Raw genomic sequence first — 24,060 nt, 5'->3', positions numbered from 1 at the left:
TGAACACATTCTCGATATAGATTTTTCCCATGATAGTTCTCACGGAGGCATTGAGACGTAGCACATAGAGATATTATGATCGTCTCAAAGATGAACAAACATAGATTACCATTACCATTTAAGATATATAATGGACTTGAAATATTACGATCATATCGAAGACATGATGGACTTTTAACGCTACGATGGTCTTAAAAATGTATCAAACTTGAAATATTTAGTCATCAACGAGTTGCAATGCCTTAGATTTAACAAACTAAATAAGTTTGTTAAATCTCTTTTCTTTCAAACAACTAAATAATGGATTTATCTTTGAGGTAATCACGTTGACTTTTGCAGCTTAATCATTTAATGTGAATATTATTGATTGTTGTTCATACTTCCTTTTTTTTCTTTCTTTATTTTTTTGCTAATTTTTATTGGTTCATTTTTTTATTTTTAAATTACCAGTAAAGTTAAAAAACCAATATTCTTGGATTCCATATTATGTTTTTTTGCTTCAGATATAATTTTTTAACATGACATTTTATGGATTGAAGAATTAATTTTGCTAAATTTTCTATCGTGATCGATCGAAGGATTCAAACTTAAGAGAAGAAAAGAAGAAGAAGAAGAAGAAATAATTTTTTAACATGCATGTTTTTGTTTTCCTATTTCTCTAATTAATTTTTTAACATGATATTTTGTAGATTGAAGAATTATTTTTGCTGAAATTTCTATTGTGATCGGTCGAAGGATTCAAACTTAAGAAATGAAGAAGAAGAAGAAGAAGAAGAAGAAGAATAAGAGAATGAGACCACTTACCTTCATTTTGAACGAGGAGATTCCCAAGCAAAAGCAAGAGAAGAACCAAGTGTAGTTTATCCATCTTTGCTATGTATGCAACATGAGACATCATCAGCCTTTTATAGCTCTTTTAGAACAGAGATTACTATGTGATACGCTTGCTCGAAACATAGAATCTCCGATTGATCTATTGGATCATGATAATAGATATGCATATTCACTATGACATCATAGATTTGTTTAACAAATTGATTTCTCAATAATTTCATGGAGAAATGAACATAAATAACATAGTAAATATGGCAAATTTTATTGGTTGTTTAAGCAAATCTATGAAGATATACTAAATAGGCACATCTATTAAAATAATATTGTATTTCTACATGCTCATCATTATACAATAGATCAATTGGATATCTAAGAGTAATTTGTGTTCTAAAACACCCTCAACACCCTTAACTATAGATTTTAAAATTTTAAAAATAGAAAATATTTGGTTCTAACTATTTTAAATATTTAATATTTTAAATGCTATGTTATATAAAGAAATTGGTTAATACTTGAATGTTGGAGGAAGGTTAACATAAGTAGCATATATGAAGAAGATATTAAATACATATATGTACTATTGTTTGAATAAGATTCTGGCTTATTATTAATATCATCATTCTTCTTTTTATATTTATTATTTTTTTATTTTTTATAAATAATATCTCTATCTCCCCTTGAAATAGAAATTTTCATCAATTAGGATTTTCTAATTCTATTAAGCATAATTGTTAAATACATCCTTGAATAGATATAATATAAAGAATATATTCTTTTCTAAGATCACATAAATGTATTAGGCTCTAATCTAAGAGTAACATCTTTGAACATAAATTTTTAATCTTCAAAAAGTATTAAGCAATTGAGAGATCACCTTCCATAAATCTCTAAAGTCCAGATTTTTTTTTGTTTATTATTGAGTAATATCAAGAGTGCTTCAAATCTTTGAAGCTAATTTGCAACCAATAATGTATTCAAATATATCATCAGAAATATATCTTTTTAACATAAAGTCAACTTTTATATTTAGTGTTATTATTGCATTGCCACCAACCATATATCATAGAGCTTCCCCTATCATATATGACTTTAAACAGATCTTCTAGATCTTATAGTTAAACTGATTAATAAATTTAATATCAAACCCATCAATTTGACTATTATAATTTATAGTTGAAACAGATTATCTTCTTTATCAATAAGATACTAAAATACATATTATCTATATGAAGAAAGAGAGAGATCATATAAGTGCAATCATTTCTCAAATAATAATAACAAGGTACTAATAGTCCAATATCAAACCAAATAGAAGAGAAAAAGTAAAAAATAAAAGATCGTGAACTACTCTTAAGTCCTATAAGCCTGAATGCTTAGACTTATATATATATATATATATATATATATATATATATATATATATATATATATATATATATATATATATATATATATATATATATATATATATATATATATATATATATATATATATATATACGTATAATCTATTTATACGTATAAAATAATAATTTAAATCAAGAGATTTTTATCTCTAAAATTCTATCTAATTAACTTATTTAAAATATAAAATATAAAAAAAGTAATTATTTAAAAAATATATTTTAAATATTAATTGGGACATAAAAGGATATTGAGAAAGTGATGGTGTGAATAATTTGAGGCAATACGTCTCATAAGGAACTTGATCATATAGAGATATAGATAGGAGTTATTAGGAGCTCTATTTTGGTGAATAACATTATGGTAAAAGGGATCATAGATTCAAAAGAGTTAATGTCATGGTACCATAGAGATGACTCTTTCGTACGTGCATCGAACTTTGTATTGGATGAAAATCATAGTTATCAATATATGGGGGTTGCATACTGTTAAAAACAATTTCGAGTGTCAGAAGTTTATAATAATGAATGGTAGGGTCATGAGCATAACAAAACCATGATACCACAGAGATGAGACTTCCATGGAGTCATCGATCTCTTGCTCTAACGGTGAGAGAGCATTTGGTCACGAGAAACAATTAAGGAGATGGAGAATATAGTAAAAAACTCTAACGAGTGAGATAAGTTTGAATGGTAAAAGTTAGAAAACTTCACAAGTTTTTCATCTAAGAGAATAAATGAGTGCTTGATTGAAAATAAAATAGGTAATATATTATACTATATCTTTTTTTAGCGAGTGATAAAAATAATAATGAAGATGATACAATTCCAAAACTGACCAAAATTATTAAAGATTTATTCCGATTCAAAACAAAATTTTACTCCTTTCCAATAAAACACCGAGATGCTCACGTATCCCTACTTCACGGTGGGGATGGGAGTCCGGGCACGATCAGCAGGCGTCCTGCGGACACCGTGCGACGTCGTGCATTGCCACTGGATCATCGACATGGTCACGAGGACGAAGATGAGGAACTCCAACTTCTCTTGCCTCCTCATTCCTGCGCTGGCTTACACAGTCGAGGCATTTGGATAGCACGTAACGATCTCACGCCCAAACAAGTTTTGGACTGCCGTGAGCTTAATCTGTGTCACTAATCTGTGAACATGCAACAGATGGTGTTGAGAAGGTTCTCTAATCACTAAACCTTTCAAGTTGTCTAATGTGTTTTGCATTAAAAAAAATAAAAAAATTAGAAATATGGTTTGCATTCCATTTTTTTTATGTGAAACTTTTCTTTGTTTGAGAATGCTTCCACTCATTACCTGCAATGAAATAGTGAGTTCATTCAACTCATTAGTGGTGTTTTTCATTATCAAAATATAAAGTTAAAAATATCTTTTTTTTTATTGATGATGATAACCATTTTTTGAGTGTGGGTCTAAAAGTCTTTTTCTTGTTTATATGTCATTTTTATAATTATATCAATATATAGCTTAACCAAAGTACATTCGACATTCAAGAATGATCATTGTCAATAAAATCACACACATCAAACTCATTGTATCAAGAGACATCTTTTAAAATCACTTGTGGTATGATTATATTTGACGGTCAATCGGAATTCGACACAAGTCAAACACATTTAGTCTAGTCAGTCATTAGAGCTCAATTAGCCGAGAGATGATGTGGTATTATGTTTAGTCACTTAGAGGATGATGTGATACCACTTAGGCATGTCTAATGGCTTAAAAACGAGGGTCACTTTAGATATTCAGAAAATAAAATTCATCGAGTTAACCCAATATCTTGAATTTTGTCGGATATATTATCGACATAATTTTTGCCATGGTAGCTCACGTAGAGGTATTGTGGCAATATAAGATGTGGCATATGGAGATATTATGGTTGTCACAAAGATGCGACGAACTTAGATTGTCATTATTATTTAAGACATATGGTAGACTTGAAACATCGTGATACTTTTAATACTGTGACGGTCTTAAAGATGTAACAGACTTGAAATACCTTAAGAGTTGCAATATATTGCAATGCCTCGACCATCTCATATTTAGCGAACTAAATACGTTTGTTAATCTCTTTTATTTCAAACAACTAAATAATGGACTTATCTTTGAGGTAATCACGATCTCAATGAATAACTTTTGCATCCTCTTTTTCTTTCTTTATTTTTTTTGCTAATTTTTATTGGTTCATTGCTTTACTTTTTAATGACCAGTAAAGTCCAGAAAAAAATATTCTTGGATTTCATATTAGGGTTTCTGCATTATTTAATTATTTTCTTATTTATAATCTAAATTAAGAAAAATGATTGGTGTAGAAATTTAGAAAATTCTAGTGGAGAAATAGGGCACGGATGTGAAAATATTAGTCTAGGCAAAGACATCAAAACAATCCAATCATATATAATCAACTCTAAAAATAATGATAATTTGGATCAAAATAAAGATATAAATACATCGAGGAAATCCAAATGCAAAGATAGCATTTCATACGGCTTCTTGAAGGTTTGATCGTTTATGGATAAAGAAATCTGACTACTCGATGAACATAAACTTAATGATATCATCATCCACTTTGGAATGTGGATAGCTCATAATAATTCTTTGAAGATTCGGTAGAAGTAACCATCGAAAAGAAGATAAGATACACCATGCATAATTAAATAAGATGAGGCTTTTCGTCTTTATTGTTTAGCTTCTCCCAAAACACACATCTTTCATTCATTGTTGGACATAAGCATATATGAGTTTTTATTCAACAAGAGTACTCTATAAGAGGGTTCATGGATCGGTCGGAGTGTCTGTTGGACAATGGGGATAGCAGTCGTCGAATGATCCGAAGCATTCTTCGGTTTTATTACAGCATACGCAATCACCTGAAGAACATCCTAGTCTTCTAGTGCAAGGAAGTACCACCACATTTCGAGCTATCAAAAGAAAAGAAAAGAGATTAGATATGATTAAAGCATCGAATTCTCCAACTATAAGAAGTTAGTTGTTAGTTGAACGTTCATAATGTGCAATAATAATTTTATATTTTATATTTTTTTTTTCTTTTAAACCAACAAATGATGGACTTTATTTTTGAGCAAATCATTTTCTCTATTGTAAGAGACTTGTGTAGTGCTCACCACAATTCCATTTTCAAGACTCGATTAGGAAAAGCTTTCACATAAGGTGATGTGCGTAAATTTGGAGACTATAAATTATACAAGGTAGGTATATTTGGAAGATCACAAAATTAATACGTCGGAGCAATCTATTGTTCGAAGGAGAAACTTCAGATATGATTTTGCTATGCGTGTTTTTGTTTTCCTTTTTCTCTAATTAATTTTTTAACATGATATTTTGTAGATTGAAGAATGAATTTTGCTAAATTTTCTATCGTGATCGATCGAAGGATTCAAACTTAAGAGAAGAAGTAGAAGAAGAAGAAGAAGAAGAAGAAGAAATAATTTTTTAACATGCATGTTTTTGTTTTCCTATTTCTCTAATTAATTTTTTAACATGATATTTTGTAGATTGAAGAATTATTTTTGCTGAAATTTCTATTGTGATCGGTCGAAGGATTCAAAATTAAGATATGAAGAAGAAGAAGAAGAAGAAGAAGAGAATGAGACCACTTACCTTCGCTTTGAACGAGGAGACTCCCAAGCAAAAACAAGAGAAAAGCTAAGTGTCGCTTATCCATCTTTGCTATGTATGCAACATGAGACATCATCAGCCTTTTATAGCTCATTTAGAACAGAGATTACTATGTGATACGCTTGCTCGAAACATAAAATCTCCGATTGATCTATTGGATCATGATAATAGATATGCATATTCACTATGACATCATAGATTTGTTTATCAAATTCATTTCTCAATAATTAGCATAGTAAATATGGTGAATTTTATTGGTTGTTTAAGCAAATCTATGAAGATCTACTAAATAGGCATATCTATAAAAACAATATAGCATATCGACTTGCCTATAATGATGCAATAGATTAATTGGATATCTAAGAGTATTTTTTTTGTTCTAAAGCACGATTAACAATCAATTTTAAAAATTTAAAAGTAGAAAAAATAAAGGGGATTATTTAGACCTTTCTAAATCATTTTAAAGGTTTATTGAAAATTTAAGATTTTTTCAAAAAAAGTGAAGGATAAGTTATGCTATTTTTTGGATGAGGTCATATTGTTTTTGAAATGGACCAAATATATATATATATATATATATATAATCATTTGTCTGAGTTCCTTGGAGAGTTGGAGTCAAGCTTATCATTTGAACTTCTTTTTTTTTTTTTTTTGTCGATATGTGATAATCCACCCATTACTATCATCTATTGTATCTTACAAATAAAAGGGAACTTTTAAAATGTATAAAAAATATAATAAGAAAATACTTGCCTAAAATAAATATATAAAAATTTAAAATTCAATTTACTATTAAAATTAATATATAACTGTTTTAAATATTTAATATTTCAATATATAAAGATGTTGGTCAATACTTTAATATTGGATGAAAGTTAACATAAGTAAATATATGAAGAAGATATTCAATATATATATATATATATATATATATATATATATATATATATATATATATATATATATATATATATATATATATAATAATAATAAATCTTTATTTTATTATTCATAAATTATAAAAATACTCCTTTTTTTTCATTCTTGAATTCAAATCCCTATCTTTACAATAATAAATATTTTATTAATTAAAAAATGATGTCATCTTCTTAATAGAGTCATAAGTGATGAAAAAATCTATTCCGATTAAGCCTCAAATCTATTGTAAAATAGTAAACTATTCTAAAAATAAATATAAGATAAAAATATATCAACTATTCTAAAAATATTGATAGGAACTCTTAAAAATCATAAAGATAATTTTCTATATTCATGAAATAAATATAAATATCAATAAATGAATATGAAATGATAGTATATTGATTAATTATAAAACTCATGTATTAAAAAAATAATAATTTTTATGTAATAAATAAAATCATGCATCAGTCACATGCAATACATACATAATAGTTAAATAACGGATAGATAAACATACTTTAAGAGACGGATTCCTCCCAACAATGGATGAAGAGAACCAACATCACACTCTTAATAGTAGATGGAGTGACATCCCTCACTTGTCCAAGTGGAGACAAGTTCCTCCCAATAATTGGAGGAACCAACATCACACTCTTAATAGTAGATGGAGTGATATCCCTCGCTTGTCCAAGTGGAGACAAGTTCCTCCCAACAATTGGAGGAACCATCTAACTATCACATATGATGGTCTAATTGTTACGAAAAGGTCGGCACTAGGGGGGGGGGTGAATTAGTGCAATGGTAAAATCATATCTTCAAAAACGTTTCGTTTTGATAAAATCGATTTCGTGAATATGTTAACTTGAAATTATACGAAAACGTAGTGAATGAGGAATTCAGTTTGCAATAAGGTAAATAACAAGAAGTAAATGTAAACTAAATTTTAGAATGGTTCAGTCGTCGTGATCTACATCCACTTTGTCGATTCCTCTTCCGTCGAGGCCACCGACATCCACTATCGATCTTCCTTTAATAGGTGAAGATCAACCTCCTTCTAACACCCCTCTTCTCCTTTTTACGGGTTTAGGAGACAACCCTTATAAGCAATCACTCCTATTTTACATAATTCTAAACTTAGAGTGGAGGAGGGAATTTCTAAAGAGATTGCAGCAAGTTTCTTCACTTTTAAACTCTTTGTGCTTGTGTATTTCTTCACTTTTAAACTTAGAGAGGGGTATTTATGGACTTCTAAGTTGATTCAAACTTAGAGCCTAAAAAGGTCTCATCTCAGGTTTCCTGGGTACTGGTGGTACCACCGCCGTTCCTAGGCGGTACTACCATCGCAAGAACTGGTACTGGGCGGTACCACCACCGAACAAGGGTGATACCACCATTGGCAGCATTGCTGCCGATGGTATCACCGCATAGGTTTCCTGGGGTGTTGTTCCCTAGGCGGTGCCATCGCCGGCCAGGGTTTCAGCACCTTAGTTGGGCCTTGAATCTGGCCCAAACCAGTCCAACTTTGGGCCTAGTTAGCCCCTAACAGAGTTGATGTGATTACCACCTAATCCCAATTCTAATTATATGCTAACTACGATTCCTAAGATATAATCTAAGCAAGATAAGTTCGGTTTTTTCCGGCAAGCTTTCGGCGATCTTCCGGCGAACTTCCGACGATCTCTTGGCAATGTTCCGACGGACTCCCGGCAAGCTCCTGAACTTCACGATGATATTCTTAATGAGTTTCGATGAGCTTCTCTAGCAAGCTCTGAGACTTCTCAGCTGGTTCCGATAGAACTTTCGACGAACGTCCGGACTTCCGATGAACTCTCGAACTCCCAACGAAATCGTATCATTGACTCTAGGATTTCATTTTGCTTCATGCTTTGCTATCGTAGTTAATCCTGCACATGTAAAATACACTTCGATCTAGATAATTAATACTAAGCATTAATCATATTGTCCGACATGTCATTGGTCCCTCGACGCTTCATCCGATTCTTCAGCACATCGTCCTCTCTTGCGACCTATTGCCCAATCGACTAGTTGACTCTGCAACTTCGATATCCTTGGCGCAATATTTGCTCTTCTTGGTCCGATGCCTGAATCCATGGCCCGAAGCCTTCTGTCGATACATCGAGCGATCCTCCGGCTCGACATCCAATCTTCTGACATGTTTTTCTCTGGCACAACATGATTCTTCCTGTTTTAATTGTCTCATCCTAATTGAAGCATCCTGCGTCACTCAAAACGTAGATTAAAACATAAAGACTTATCAATTGGTTTAATCATCAAAATTCGAGATTCAATACTGATAATCTCCGAAGCGAATTGCCCTACCTGCTCTTGATAGGGATACATATATAATCATGATCATTCATTTACATTTATTAATTCATTCGTACATGCATCTAAGAAATAATATGATAAAATATTATGAAAAACCATGCTTGATATATGATCTACTAGACTATGTATGATAGCTCTGCATTGTGATAAGATCATAATGTTGGGAACCCTCAAAGAGCATCACATACGCAGTAGAAATTAAAAACAAAAACTGTTTCCAAAACATATCTTATTAGATTGTCTTGCGATAACCAAGAGCGTAAAACTCGAAAAAAATCACATCATTTTTTCAAAGAAAATTCTAACTTGGTTAACATCATCTTTCTCTTTCTCTTTATCATTATTCGTTATTTACTAATAAAAAATATATTTTTGTCTCTCCTGAAATAAAGTTTTTTATCATTTGAAGAACTAATGATTTTTAACTTTATTAAATATAGTTGTCGGACTCATCTTTGAATAGATGTCATATAAGAAATATATATATATTTTGAACATCACACAAGTAAATAATATTTCATTAGTGTAAGTGCATCAGAAATAGGCTCATCTAAATCTAAGAGTGATATCTCTTAATATAAATTTTTATATTCACCTTCGATAGATCTTTGAAGTCAAGTCATACTTTTTTATTAAGCAATGTAGTAATCCAAAACTCTAAAGCTAATTTAGAACATGTATTCAAAGATATCACGAAGAATAAACCTATTTAATATAAATTTAGTAAATTTATATTTAATATCTTTCATCTCTTTATGATGCCTTTATCTATAATAATCGATACTTTTGTTGCATTTGCACGAACCACATCCTATATATCTTCTCTTTTGGGATTTCAAATAAGTATTTCAAATCTTATAGCTAGGTTGATTGAAAAGTTTTATCCCAAACTCACCAACTTGATTATTATAATCCATAGTCTAAATTTTTTTTTTTCTTTACCAATGAGATATTGAGAAATAAATTATCATCCATATGATTTTGATACTAATTAATTACTGGACTAGCCTCAATTCATAGAATGAACCCACTCACCCTGTCCTAAATGTCCTGAAATCTCTTTCTGTGGTAGAAAAGTAAACTCGAGGAAGGACTTAATAGTAGGGTTCAGCGAAAACAAATATATGGAGAGGGATTGAGGCTAAAGTGAAATTTCAAAGAACAATTTGAGAGAAACACGTAAGAGAAAAATAAAAGAGAGCTCGTTCTGTCACTTATATTCAACAAGTATAATTAAGTGATATTATATATATATATATATATATATATATATATATATATATATATATATATAGCGGTGCACACCGAGGTGGTCACGCGTCCCCACTTCATGGTGTTGCTGGAGCTGGCGGCACTGGAGTCCGGGCACGATCAGCGAGGCGTCCTGCGGATTCTGTGCGACGTCGTGCATTGCCACTGGATCATCGATATGATGATGAGGACGAAGATGAGGAACTCCATCTTCTCTTGCCTCCTCACTCCTGTGCTGGCTTACAGAGTCGAGGCATTTGGATAGCACGCGACGATCTCATGCTCAAATAAGGTTTGAACTGCTGTGAGCTTAATCTGTGTTCTGTGAGCATGCAACAGATGGTGATGAAAAGGTTCTGTAATCATCAAACGTTCCGAGTTCTCTTGTATCTGATCTAGTTTCTGAATCTTTCTGCACAAGACATCTATCTACCTGAATCATTCGTATATACCGCGTCTTTGTTTAGCCCCTTTTAGTTGTGGAGACACAAAACAGGAGAGAATTGTAGGAATTTATAGAGACGGAAAAGGTTTTACATCCGACAATTCAAATAAACACGTTCTTATCCTACAGATTGGCAGTCGCAGCAGCATTCAACTCGTTCACAGCAGCAGGAATTCAAGGCCCGCGAGGGAATTTTCTTATGCAACGCTGAAGGAACTCGCTGCGCTTTCCACGAACTTCCTGGCACCCTTGAACCATCTCTTGTCACCGGCTTGCGCCTTGCAGATGTAAAGCTTCCCACCGGAGACAGTCGCTGTTATGAGCTGATGCTTCCCGCCCTCGTCTCCGTCGGCCGTCCTCGTCAGAACCGCGATGAAGTAGTATTTCTTCCCGTCGATCACTGGTGTGGAGGTCTCCAAGATGTTTGCGGTTGCCACAGCATCAGAGTCGAATCCACCCTGTTGAATTCAACGCGTCGTCATGTTGTGATTACACAGGAATTAAGTAGTTCGGGTGGTGGTCATCTTAATTTACCTCGGAATCTGTTTTGCCGGAGTAAGCCTGTTTTCCCAGCAAATAATCCACCTGAAAATTGAAGCATAGTAGCAGTCAACTCTGTGTATCCGATTTGGTATTGGACTGTCTCAGAGCATTAAGAATACGGCAGTAGTTCTAATGATTTCCAAGGTTAGGGGTGAGTGATTACCTGCGACAGGAATTCCTCAGGGCTGCCGTAGTCGGTGATGGAGCTCTTGGAGGTCGGGGTAACCATGACGGCGACGTTGCTGGTGGTGTCGAAGTTGTCCTCGTACCTCAGCACTTGACCAGGGTACTCCACCTCCTTGCTGGGGTTCCACTTGGAGGGGATGGACAGCTTGAACCCATCGCCCTTATATGGCAGGAAATCCGTGTTGGTCTTCGGCTTCCCGAACACGTTAGCTGCACCAGTGCGACGGCTATCACAAGTAATGGAAGGCAGCAGAAGGCTTCTCTGGCATTTCTAAGCTATATAAAGCATCTATGTTGTTTGCGATTCGCAAAAGATTACCAGCTTCGCCATAGGCGGCATCAGCAGGCGAGACCTTGGAACCAATTGCCGCGGCACCGATGAGCACGGTCAGTGCCAGGCGGCGCGAGACGACAGCGCCGTTCTCGTCGTCGGCGGAAACGGCCTGCTTCTGCTGGGCCCTGCAGGCAAGCTGGTTAGCCTTGACGCTCGGCACGAGGCGCGGCCGCGAGGTCCGTGAGGCGGCGGCCGAGGGAGCAGGGTGGTGGAGGAAGCACGCAGTCGAGGCCATCTCTCTCTGTCTCTCTTTCACTCACCACTCTTCCTCGCGAGATGCTGCTGCTCTTGTTGCCTTGGAGGGTGCGGTGATTGGCTTCTATTGGATTTGTGGCGAGTGGAGGACAACGATTCATGAGCCAAGGAATTGCGGATAGATCTTTGGATTGGATTAGGTATCAGAACCTCTGATTGGTCCAGGTGGAACCTCACATATACTCAATCTCCGACCTGTCTTCCTTTGGTGTCATGCGCTTAAGAACTCTATTACTCCTAATTTGAATTAAGGCCCTTAAATTACTTTAAATCACAAAGCAGCAGTCAAATTTCCCGACTCCATTTCCTTTAATTCACCAACTCGATAGCTTTCAGACAACAGAATTTTAGGATACATTTCTGAGGAACTAATCCCAAGAGTACATATATATGGCTGTGAGTGGTAGGTAAGACGAGGGACTAATCCTGGCTCAGCACGCTCTTGTGGAGAGTGAAGGTAGAGAATGCATTCATGAGGAGGAGTAGGAGAGCTCCAGCGAAGGACGCCATGAGTGCCAACCCTCCACGGATGCAGAAGGCTTCAAACCTGTCGCATATCGGGTTCCACCTCGCATGTACGTTGCCATTCTTTCCCAACTCCGCCATAGATGCTGCAGCAGCTGCACCAGTCGCCACTAGAGCAAATATTACCTGCGCAACCACACAACATATCACCGATCAGAGGAATCCTTTGTCGCAAAGTACAGAGTCGTGGATTTGATGCACAAGAAACGTAAGCTGCTAGAAGACTTTTAGCTGTTGTTTACCTCATCCAAAAGGTGCACCAAAATGTCATGAGGCTTTGCTTTTAAGAATGGTCGCAGGAGGAGCACCAGTAGGTTGTATAAGCTTGCAATAGCATTGGCAATGACAAAATACCTGCAGAAAGCATTTAGAAATAGCTGCATGTAAGATAAGAGGGTAGAGTTGATTGCGAGAAGCTTACACGAACGCAGGGGTTTGCTGGAACGCAGCAGTGAAGGTCTGGAGGATGGGAGAAGTGCCCACTACAGCAACTGCCATCCTTGTGCTCTGCTTGTTCAGTGCCATGACCACAGTAGCTGTAGCTGTGGCCAGAACGGCTGCCAACCTTAGTGACAGAAGCAGCTTAGATTTAGGCTGCGACTGTCTGCTCCCGGCCTCCGCCTGTTTCCCATTCTCCGTTGCCATGGCTGGAGATACAGAGACTTGATGGATTGCATGACAGCAAGGGAACTGATGCTATATAGATGAAATGCCTCCACCGAGTCAAACAAGTTAACAGTAATCAACACTCTTAAAACACTGCGCTACTGCATCATTTCTTATGGGTTTCAAACATCCCAAAACTTGGTTAGTCATCTAATTAATGTATAACTGTCATATTTTCTTGCCAAACCCATGTCTCAGAAGTCAGTGCACAGTTTCAAACAAGTTTGAGTTACATTGTGCATCATTCCTTGGAAGGCATCGTTTTCTTGTAAGCCTCAAAAACTTGCTGGCACTGAACTCGCCAACCTCCGAGGAAAGCTTACGACAAAAAGAGTGTTGGAGATGAGATTGGTCTTGTAAAGAATAAAATGATGTTGTCTGGCCAACGCATCAAAAGGGGTGGTGGCGCAGTTGGCTAGCGCGTAGGTCTCATAGCTTATTCGAGTTATCCTGAGGTCGAGAGTTCGAGCCTCTCTCACCCCAACTAACAGTGTTTTTTATTCTTAATAAAATATCATTTTATTTTTAGAGCTTTCCTGCTTATTATTTAATTTTATATCATAATATAATAAGTTCTTTATTTTGGTGTTTGTTTGAGCAGTAATATATTGAAATAATATATTACCACTCTAACTCAAGATGCTGATGCATTAAATACCGTGGTGAAGAAAAGAACATGTTCCCTCTCTTATTTATTTTGGATTGACTCGATGATGACAGTTAATGTCGACAGTGATTATGTGCCCTGTTCGATCACGGTTGCAAAATTATCCTCAAGCAAGCATGTTGACAAACAACAGCAAAAAGAAAAAGAAAAAAAAGCATTGGAAACACATGACAATCAAGAGAGTAAATTTGGACAATGAACAATATGAACCTGATCCACATGAATGCAATGACATGTTGCTTGTTCGATGTCATGTGTATATCATACAGCTCACCACAAATTTACAGTCCACTGCAGCCACTTTGTGAATGTCAAAGACAACAAACTTTAACGTTTTTGTGACCATTATTTATGGAGAACAAATCATTCAAACTATTAATGAGTCCAGCACACTTGGCCAATATAGCTTTTTACAATAATAAATGCCATTCAAGCTGATATCTGAGACCAGCACAAATCACTTCTTCCCAGTAGTGACTCCGACCACAACATTACTCACCTGCACGTGTCAAGTTTTATAGCACACAAAGTTTTGAGAGGGAGATCATAATTAGAAATCCGAAAAACAAAAAAGCATTGAGCATTACCAGTTTACCACTTTGATTTACTGACATAGGATTCTCGACAACTACTGTCATGTTTTGGGCTTCAGAGGGAGGCTGTAATGACAAGAAGAAAAGTCAACATATGAAACTCAATGGATTCGATGAAAACCATGTTATCTAACCAAATGAGACATGGGGGGCTGAACATACAGCAGATGTTGATGGTCTCATGGGTATAGTCTCATTAGGCCTCTGTGCCTCTGGAATCGGTACTCTCGTAGTCTGCATTGAATAGCAAAGAAAAGACAAACTAAAATGATTACAGCTTGTAAAATCAATTCATAGAATAAAAAAAAGAATATCGAGAACGAAAATAAACAAATATACATCATTCTGGCATACCCCAGCATTTGTCACAAAATGGCATATTGCGCATTTGACTGATGGTGCCCCACAAGGATAGATCAAAGTTGTATGGCACTGGCCACAGTTTAGGTAAGCATTCTGATTTGCTGCAATATGAGTAGTATATTACTTTGATATTATAGGCAAGTTTCATCTAAATGTTTAGTTCCATAAATTACATAGTGTCCAGCGATTTCATAAACTTTTATATGCATTACTGTGGTCCACAACATTTATTATGATAACTTCTTTCTACAGGAAATTCATTAGAATTTTTATACTCACAAGATTATAGAAGTAACAAAATTTTCTTCATAAAAAAGTTATATTGTTACCGTAAGGATTATCATAGATCACTAATATTAAAATCACACAACATTGTCGATGCCAGATAGCTCATCAGGTCAAAATGTTGTTTCAATAGAGAATATACAAAAGCCTACTTGCTGAACAACCAAAATATGAACAATGGAAGCAACTGCCGGAAATTGTTTTCCTACATTTGTCTTTTCTTTTGAAGTTTGCTATTACTTTATGAAGCTTGGGCTATACTTACACTAAGAAAATAAGTGAAAATTTCAATTCCCAGGTGACAGGACTCACATGAAGGTTGGTAGTAGATTAGGAAAAGGTTTATCTAAAGAAAAAAATATATAAAGAATAAGCATATAAATTATGAGTAAATTTTCAACCAAAGAAAATCTCTAGATGATAACAAAGATATGTAATAACCAGTTTAAGTCAGCCAAAATTTTCTTTGAATTTAAACTATCAGGTTACGTGATAGTGCAGCAACCACTATATATAACTAATGCAATCTAGATCCTACTCCCAAAGGGGAAATAAGATGATAGATACAACAAACCATGCGTTCCAATAATTTGTGGTTGCCTACACAGATATATTCCCTCCATTGAGCTTTCTTAAACCCAACAACACTGGTCAAGATTGGACAAATTTCACAAAAATAATCTAACAAAATAAAAGGCGCATACCTTTAGTTCCAACACATCTTGTAATAAGGCCTGATCTATGGCCATAATAACCATATATTCTAATTTAGGTCTCAGAGGTGCACAAATGTTGTCTAGAAGAGAAAAGCAAAAAGTATGTTAAGACAAGCTGGGGAAGGAGAGGGCGACAGAGACGAGTAACTAGCGGCTATGGAGAAAGGTGGGGAAGGAGAGGGCGACGGAGGAAGCTGCAGATGAAGGTGGCAGCGACAGTGACGAGGGAGGACACCTCTGACAAAGGCGGCAGAGGAAGATACGGACGAAGGTAACAGCTACAGATGAAGGCAAACAAAGTTGTAAACAAAGGCAATGGTGACAGAGGAAGCTATGGACGAAGATGGCAGTGGCAAAGGAAGCGAACAAAGGCGGTGGTGACCGAAGAAGTTGCAGACGAAGATGACGATCGTATGGTTTCACTTTAAAGACAAGTTAGGGCTAGGTAGGGCACGGGAGGGGGTTGGGTTGTGTTAGGGCAATGGAGTTGGTTTGATTGAACCAACTTGCTTGTTCAATCGAACCAGGCATGAACCCAACCCATTCTTCACTCGAGCGCTCGCCCAAGGCGCCGAACGCCTGGGCTCAGGCGAGCGCTTGGGTGACGCTTCATCGAAACACCTCGCTTGGAGGTTGTATGAAGCGTTTAGCCCTCATCTCGCTCGAACGCCTTTTAAAAACACTAGATAAGCCTAAATAGTTTTCATGATCATCCAACACCTTAAAGTGGAGGAAATATTTGATTCAACAACCCATACATACCAAAGGAGCAAATACTTCAATTTTCACTTGCCCACCCAAACTAAGAAGTCAGAGTCATGATCGAGAAAATAAAAAGAGAGATACCAGGACATGTGTGTCTAACCACTTTGAGAAACTCAAAGGTCACCGGAGAGATCTAATTTAATGTTTTGATGGAAAGAAATAGAAAACAAATTGTAGTCTAACTCGAGGAATAAGATTCTCTTTTCTTAAGTGAAAAAGTAAAAAGTAAACTATAATTGTCCATAAATGTTGAAGCCACTTTTGATGTTAACATTGTTTTTTTTTTTTCTTCTGTTCTACCTTTTACATGCTAAAATTTTTGCTACCACTTCTCAAAACTAGCTCTTAATTGCCATTTCTAGGCATCGAGTAGGTTTGCTTATAATGAATATTATCTAATTTGGTTAAAGTAAATGCAATTTGGAGATTAAGGAGAGAATAAAATTTCACAATAATAGGAATAATCTTGATTTGTATTGGAAAAATAGTGCAAGAATGCCATGAGTAGATAGTTTGAAGAGAAAAAATAAGGTCTCTAATTTTTTATCCCACAACTTATGTAGTCAAGTTACAACACGACTTAGAAAATCATATGTTTTCTCATGGTTCCACTAGAAAGAAAAACTCTCTAGGGCTTGCATATGTATGTAACTCCATCATATAACTAACACTTTATAAGAACTCTACTTTCAGAGAACAAGTTCAGTGAATTTTCAAACTGTACAAAATGGTAAAAAGACTACTGTTTTCTTTCTTTTCGATATTCAATTCATGAGGGCTTCCTTTTCTATTTGATGCTTCCGAGAAGTAGTTCACATGTGTGAATACACTTCAACTACAAAACCAATGTGTTTAGTTGCTTTAAATAGCTAATTCATCTTACATCAATCAGAGTCAGATGATCTGAAAGGTAAACTTAACGCGTAGGATCTCAAGGATTCATAAGAAACTTGAAGCAAGCACCATGCATGTGTATGATATGAACCAAAGGACCCTAAGGTCAAAATGATGATTTATACTCATATAAGAACAACTAATACTAGTTGTAGAAATAGTATCTTGGGTTCTTAAAAAGTTGTTGCAAGCACTCAAAATCATTGTATGTTCTTCACTGATTTTATATTGCAGATAACATGTGCCCAGAGATCAAAATAAATAAAACATACCTGGTCTTGCCATATTGATTGTGCCACAGCAAGAGCATCTTACATTAGTTGCACCACTAGTATACATCAACAATGTTCGGCAACCATAACAAATTATCTGTGCCATTTCCATTTGCTGAGCCATGTCAATCCCTGCAAATGTTGACTCAGAATTCCATATACAAACTAATTAAGTAGATTTTTTCCACCCAAGCCATGCAGAATAAGAAAAAAATCTAACCACAAGTAACCAAATGGTCCAAATATTTGTATGAGCAAAGGGAGACAGTAATGATCATGCTCAAAGGTAGCAGTCAATGATTCATCTATTTTCAGAAGAAGAAGCATAGCAACCTAGCCCATTATGAAACAAATAGATTTTCATATTCTGATTTCTTGCACACATACCATCTTGGGACTGGGACCAAAAAGCCTTTCCCCCTCCTTCCTTGAAGCTTCCTTTGAAAAGGATTTTTAGTATATTCATTTGTGAGAAGAAATATCAGTTACATTCTCATAAAGATGCAGCTGTCATGAAGAACAGGCATATTTTATCTTCCAAAGTTCGACCTCTAGATGTCACCCTTTACTACTTAAATTTATTCAATTTCACCATCAAGTCTAGAATTTACCTCTAACTCATGATTTCACAATTATCAGACAAAAAGTCAACTGAATTGATAATGAAACAAAATAACATGAACCTACATCTGAGACACAGTTGATGCCAAATGTCTAAAACCAGTCAGCTCGACATCTTCGTAACACAACATATTATAACTCTGGTTGGAGATACTAAGGTAATGCATTTAAAAATGCAAGTCAATGAACACTTGCCACTGAAATGCGTAATTTTTTAATAGAAAGCTTTTAGGTTTAGAAGTTATATTTGTGCAGAACATATCAAAGACCACAGTGATCGATATTTCATAAACAAGCCCATAATATGCATTCCTCTTAAGATTTGATCCAATACTGCAATCAAAAGAGGTAGAAGAGAACCTGCAGGGAGAGTTGGCGTCATAGTGTTGCATATTGCACAACGTACATTAGTGGCTCCTCGGGGGTAAAGAAGAATGGTCCGGCATCCATTGCACACTAGCTGGCTCTGCATGCCTGCATTTTCAACATTTCAAAAAGATAAACAGGTGATCCGATGCAGCTTTTTAAATCTCAAATTTATGTAACTACACCAAGAAGACTGCTAACACCATGAACACAGATAATTCTCAAAGAAGTAATACAAGTGTCATCTGTTACTATCTAAAGGGCAAACCGGCTCTTGCCAATGCAGAGTATGATCAATGTACACATAAAGGTTGTTTCTGTGGCTCGAACCATGGTCTCCCAGGTTTGCTACTATCTATTTAACTAAAAGAAATACTTTCAGACCCTGGAGAAGTGATTTTTCTCCCACTTCAAACATAAAAGTTGTTCTTCTATATGTAATCACTAAATTGAGAGTGCATTAGCTACGGACTATTGGAATTCATTTTATATATTTATCTGCTCAATTTAATCAAGGTTATCATTCATGATAATAGAAAACACTAATGTAATCCAAAAGCTGAAACTCGCAATACATATATATGTATCATGTCTCTCTTTAAACTCTTAATCATGTGTGTGTGTGTGTTTGGTGGCATCTCCCCATTTCATGCATAGTTTAATTGCTTCCCTCCTGTGAAGGTTAATCTGGAAGGATTAGTCTTCTCTTTTGATTTGTTCAAATCTTCTTTGCCTATAAGGGAGCTTATTCATCTGAGTTTATCTGTGTTTGTGTAGCTCACCTTAACTCAACTAAACCACAACTTGACTAGCCCTTAGGTTACCTAGCATATCTGGCTCATTTGGGCAACTTGACTTCTTTTTTTTTTTTCGACACACCTGGCTTACTTGAATTTGCTTCATCAGGCTATGGACCATGTTTAGAAGATGATAGACCTAAGAATTTAGTAATTCATAAAAAAGAGAGCTAATAGAAAAAGCACCAAACTAAAATTTTTGTTATCATGACCATATCTCTGTAGACTGTGCACGTTAACCAACATATAAAGACTCAGAACCAAGTAACCTAATTCTGCCTGAACTCCAACTCCTAGACATTGTATAATAAATCTGAAACACCTAATAAAAGTTTAATTCAATATTTCAACATTCTCCCTAAAATTAGATGGAACAAATAATATTGTGGAAAGATGACAAATGCAATGCCATCTTATTTTATGAAGTTATCGCATGCAGCATTCTTTATAAATTTTACAAATTTTCTCATGCTATCCATAGTAGTTATCAATGTGCTTTATCAATCTTTCATGTACCAATAAGTTGTGAAATTTTATTTTGTCTCAAACCAAATCACGTTCAGAAAAACATATTGAAAGTATGATTTATAATATTTCTTGAGTTTCTGGATCCTCCTTATCGAGAACTGACGACAAAAACTCTAGATATGTAAAGTTAAGATGAAATCTTTCTTAGATACAACAATAACAAAACCGTAAGTCGCAACTATTTCAGGTTGGCTACTTGGATCTGCCATAGAGATATGTAAAAGGCCATATGTTTAGTTAAGTTCAGAGTATTTATCTTTATTTATAGTTTCTATTAAAGCCTTTTTATGTCTTTCTCTACCTCTCCTCGTACCACCAATATTAGTCATTTCACATCTTTTGACTATAGCATCCAGAGGTCTCCTAAGCACATACTCATACCATCTTAAACGATTTTCTCTCGTCTTATCATCTATTAAAGTGATATCTAGCTATTGACAAAATCTTCTCAGATGAAGGCCTAAAATATCTAGCTTACAAGAGACGTGCTAGATGATGCTTTCACAAGAAAAAGATACAAGAGCATTACAATTCATTTATCAAAAAATAGTCGATGAAAAAATTCGTCCATGTATTTCTGTTAAAGATAACAAAAGAATCTTGCCTAAACTAAAAAATATATTTATAAAATAAATTATTCTTCCCAGTTCCCACACAAATAGATGAACTAGAAGAAGAATGTGATCAATTGCAAGATCAAGAACTAGCAATATTTTTTTATTGAGATTGATTATACTAAGAACACAAGTTAGCAAGATATGGAATTATGTACTAAATCATAAGAATCTAAAGAATATAGTCTGAGTTGCAACATAATCAAGATAGAAGTCATATTTAATCAAGAGTTTTTTTAGAAGAAAACAAAGTTTAAAACTAAATTGTTGACAATAGACTTTCTTGAAATAGACAATGTAATATTCATGGAAAGTATGAAAGTAATTTTACCTCCTAATACAAAAAAATTGCAAAATCATGCAAACTGTTGATTGCTGCAGATTTCAGTGTAGTTGTAACCAAAGCTAATGTAAAAAAGCAAAACTATTGGAGATATAAACAAGTCATGAAGCAGGATTAACTTTTGATGATGCTTTGATAATCAAGTAAAGATTTTTCACATACGAGTATTACATTCAGATTAATTTTGTGATCTCAAATACGGACAAGAAATTTAGAGTATGGTTCAAGAAAAATCAGTTACAATTGAGTGAAACATGCAAGACAGACCAAGTACATATATGGTTCTTATGGAAAGCATGACAGAGTGTTTAAAGCTTTTGGAGAAACCTTCATGTGGTGACTACAAAGGATTCAAATCTTGACCATATAGAAACGTACAAACTGGTATCCACAGGATCGACCAAGTACCAATACTGAAACATATAGCTTGATACCAGTAAAATACCATTCATTTATACTATCTTATTATTTTATTTCATGATATCGAGCATCATATACTGGTTTTACCATCTGGTGTACCGATATCATACTAGCCTGAGAAATTACTAAATCAGTTATTAGAACAAACCACACAAAAGAAATGACATTGGGTTTCTCAGCATACCACGATTTAATTTTTTTAAAGTTAGATCTGGGAAGGATGCTAGAAAATTAAATTAAATTTTGATTAGGAGTTCAAAAGCAGTTAGGCTTGGTCTTCCCATAAGAGCAGTTTGTCTAGAATTCCTAATGAAATTGTTAGGTCAGAGCATGGTATTTACATGGCTTGTGATTTTGTAGATTGATTGGGAATATGATGATGAATAAAATTTGATGTATAGCGTCTTATATTTTCCTCTTTTATATATCCTCTTGAATCTTTAGGCCTACCATCTTGCAGGCTTTCTCCCACATACCCTTTTTCCACGGTCAATTCATCCACATATGACGAAGAAAAGTATGCCAAAACTAGAGAGACAATAGGTCCCAAAGCAAACAAACAAAAGAAATTACCACGACAATGATCGAGCGAAATCGAAAGAGAAAAAGACAAACGCACTAAGTAATTAGCTTTCCAACACCGAAGCTGTCAGATTTCTTGCAGAAACAGCACCGAATAAGGGATTACGGAGAGAAGAATATGAACGAACCGGGAGGAGGAGAAGGGCCACCAATCCACTGACGGGATCGAGCAGAGCGAAACAAGAAACCCTTCTAGCCACACAAATTCGGTTCTTTTAAGCCAATCTTCCGCTATGAATCGCTCGATGCAACCCCTCCCCCCCTCTTCTTCCTCACTGCGACGATGACGCCGGGTCGGAGAGGACGACAGCGACGTATCCGTAATCGCAATGGTAATAGGAGCTGGCGAACGAAGATGACGAGAATTAATGAGATGACTATGTTAATTTCCTTTTACATAAATACCCACAACTTTGCTTAAAACTATATATATATATATATATATATATATATATATATATATATATATATATATATATATATATATATAATGAAAATCTTCAAAGTTATATTGATTTTTATATGAACGATTTTCCTAAAAATTACTCATATTTTAAGTATTTTTTAAATAGTACTCTTATTTTAGTTTTTTCTTAATAATATCTCTAATTCAAAAATTATTCGAATTATTCCTTATTTTTTTTCGTTTATTATTGTATTTCAGTCTATCATATTTTTAGTTTGTTTACAGTATTTTAATCATCATAATAAGAATACTATAATAATCAAAATAGACTCATTACCTCAATTAAACAATATAAACCTAAAAATATGATGCCGTGAAAGTTTATCAACAATGATAATCAAACACAAATAATATAATATCATTTATAATATTTTTAATAGTATTTATAATATTTTAATATCTTAATAAAAATATTATAAATAAAGCTAAATAAAAACTCTATAATAGTGTAAAATTGGTGAAAAAAGAAACAAAATTTAGCAACAAATTTTGAGGGATATTGTAGATATTTTTTAAATTGTGATAATGTTTGGGAAAAAGGAAAATGGGGTATCGATTGTAAAATATCTTTTTTGCATTTATTTTGTATTTAAATTTGACATAAAAATCCAAAAAAATTAATGATTTCGAAAGTCTAATTAATACTAATACCCGTTAAAATCTCCAAACATCCTTCAGAATTTAATGTAATCTTTAAGATATATGTATATGTATATTCAAACTCAAAATGTCGAATGAAAGCAAAAGAAATAAAAGAAAGAGAAATTTGACATGATGAAAGATAAAAGAAAAAACAATCAAAGGAAAAAAATATATTTTAGGTACCTATCTCATCTATATATTTTAGATATTTAAATTAGTCATGGTTAATAATGGTTAATTGAAATTTACTGGAGACATATATGGAAGTTGTATGTGTAGATGCTGCAAAAGTCGTGATAGAACAACGAAAAATCAAATGTCTTTTGAGTTGATTGCCAACTACAAAAGTCAAAGAAAGCAACATAGATAAGATGACATCCTCCACCACTTCTCTCAATCTTCTTCAAATATATTCCATTAAGACTTTAGCTTTTCTAAGCCTTCACCTGCTGGATTGCTTTGAATATTGCTGTGCTTTAGTTGATTTTGTATTATATGACATGTTTGATAGATAATTTAAATTGTAAATATAAATTTGATAAGCATGATAAAAGTTCATATGACCGATAAAAATATGAAAAAATCATTTGGAAAATCACTTTTGTGACTAAATAAAACTATGATTGTCAACTACAAATGTTTGATAGATAATGTAAATTATAAATATTAATTTCGATTCCATTCGGACAATTAAAATTGTTAATTTTTATTTTTAATAAAAATAAAAAATATAAAAAATAAAAAT

The 24,060-nt window shown here is 34.2% G+C and overlaps 3 protein-coding genes and 1 non-coding gene across 5 annotated transcripts; 1 reads left to right on the top strand and 3 right to left on the bottom strand.

Moving 5' to 3' along the window:
* Nucleotides 1-10,922: 10,922 nt before the first annotated feature.
* LOC135678464 (oxygen-evolving enhancer protein 2, chloroplastic-like) lies at nucleotides 10,923-12,251 on the bottom strand. Its single transcript, XM_065191316.1, has 4 exons — nucleotides 11,921-12,251; nucleotides 11,579-11,811; nucleotides 11,407-11,457; nucleotides 10,923-11,330 (listed from the first exon to the last, which is right to left on the bottom strand). Exons 1-4 carry the CDS (start codon nucleotides 12,168-12,170, stop codon nucleotides 11,070-11,072), a joined length of 795 nt encoding a protein of 264 aa, XP_065047388.1. The 5' UTR covers nucleotides 12,171-12,251; the 3' UTR covers nucleotides 10,923-11,069.
* A 224-nt stretch (nucleotides 12,252-12,475) lies between these two features.
* On the bottom strand, nucleotides 12,476-13,375 carry LOC135678465 (CASP-like protein 1B1). Its single transcript, XM_065191317.1, has 3 exons — nucleotides 13,137-13,375; nucleotides 12,958-13,069; nucleotides 12,476-12,841 (listed from the first exon to the last, which is right to left on the bottom strand). The coding sequence occupies exons 1-3, from the start codon at nucleotides 13,358-13,360 to the stop codon at nucleotides 12,611-12,613; spliced, it is 567 nt and encodes a 188-aa protein (XP_065047389.1). The 5' UTR covers nucleotides 13,361-13,375; the 3' UTR covers nucleotides 12,476-12,610.
* A 402-nt stretch (nucleotides 13,376-13,777) lies between these two features.
* Nucleotides 13,778-13,864, top strand: TRNAM-CAU (transfer RNA methionine (anticodon CAU)). Its single transcript is given in 2 exon segments — nucleotides 13,778-13,815; nucleotides 13,829-13,864. It is a non-coding gene; the product is annotated as a tRNA-Met (tRNA).
* A 395-nt stretch (nucleotides 13,865-14,259) lies between these two features.
* LOC103990330 (protein LOL2) lies at nucleotides 14,260-22,554 on the bottom strand. 2 transcript variants are annotated; one of them, XM_065191315.1, is made up of 7 exons: nucleotides 22,245-22,554; nucleotides 18,918-19,031; nucleotides 17,937-18,068; nucleotides 14,996-15,105; nucleotides 14,804-14,875; nucleotides 14,636-14,707; nucleotides 14,260-14,547 (listed from the first exon to the last, which is right to left on the bottom strand). In XM_065191315.1, the coding sequence occupies exons 2-7, from the start codon at nucleotides 19,027-19,029 to the stop codon at nucleotides 14,506-14,508; spliced, it is 540 nt and encodes a 179-aa protein (XP_065047387.1). In that variant the 5' UTR covers nucleotides 19,030-19,031; nucleotides 22,245-22,554; the 3' UTR covers nucleotides 14,260-14,505. The 2 variants fall into 2 exon arrangements, with proteins under 2 accessions (XP_065047387.1, XP_009407702.2); XM_009409427.3 differs by having other exon boundaries at nucleotides 22,336-22,554.
* Between the last annotated feature and the right edge of the window lie 1,506 nt (nucleotides 22,555-24,060).

This window comes from Musa acuminata, chromosome BXJ1-7 (genome assembly GCF_036884655.1).
Source record: "Musa acuminata AAA Group cultivar baxijiao chromosome BXJ1-7, Cavendish_Baxijiao_AAA, whole genome shotgun sequence".
Classification (NCBI taxonomy): domain Eukaryota; kingdom Viridiplantae; phylum Streptophyta; class Magnoliopsida; order Zingiberales; family Musaceae; genus Musa; species Musa acuminata.
The sequence above is the reverse complement of the archived record's forward strand: the minus strand, read 5'-3'. Positions and strand labels throughout refer to the sequence as shown.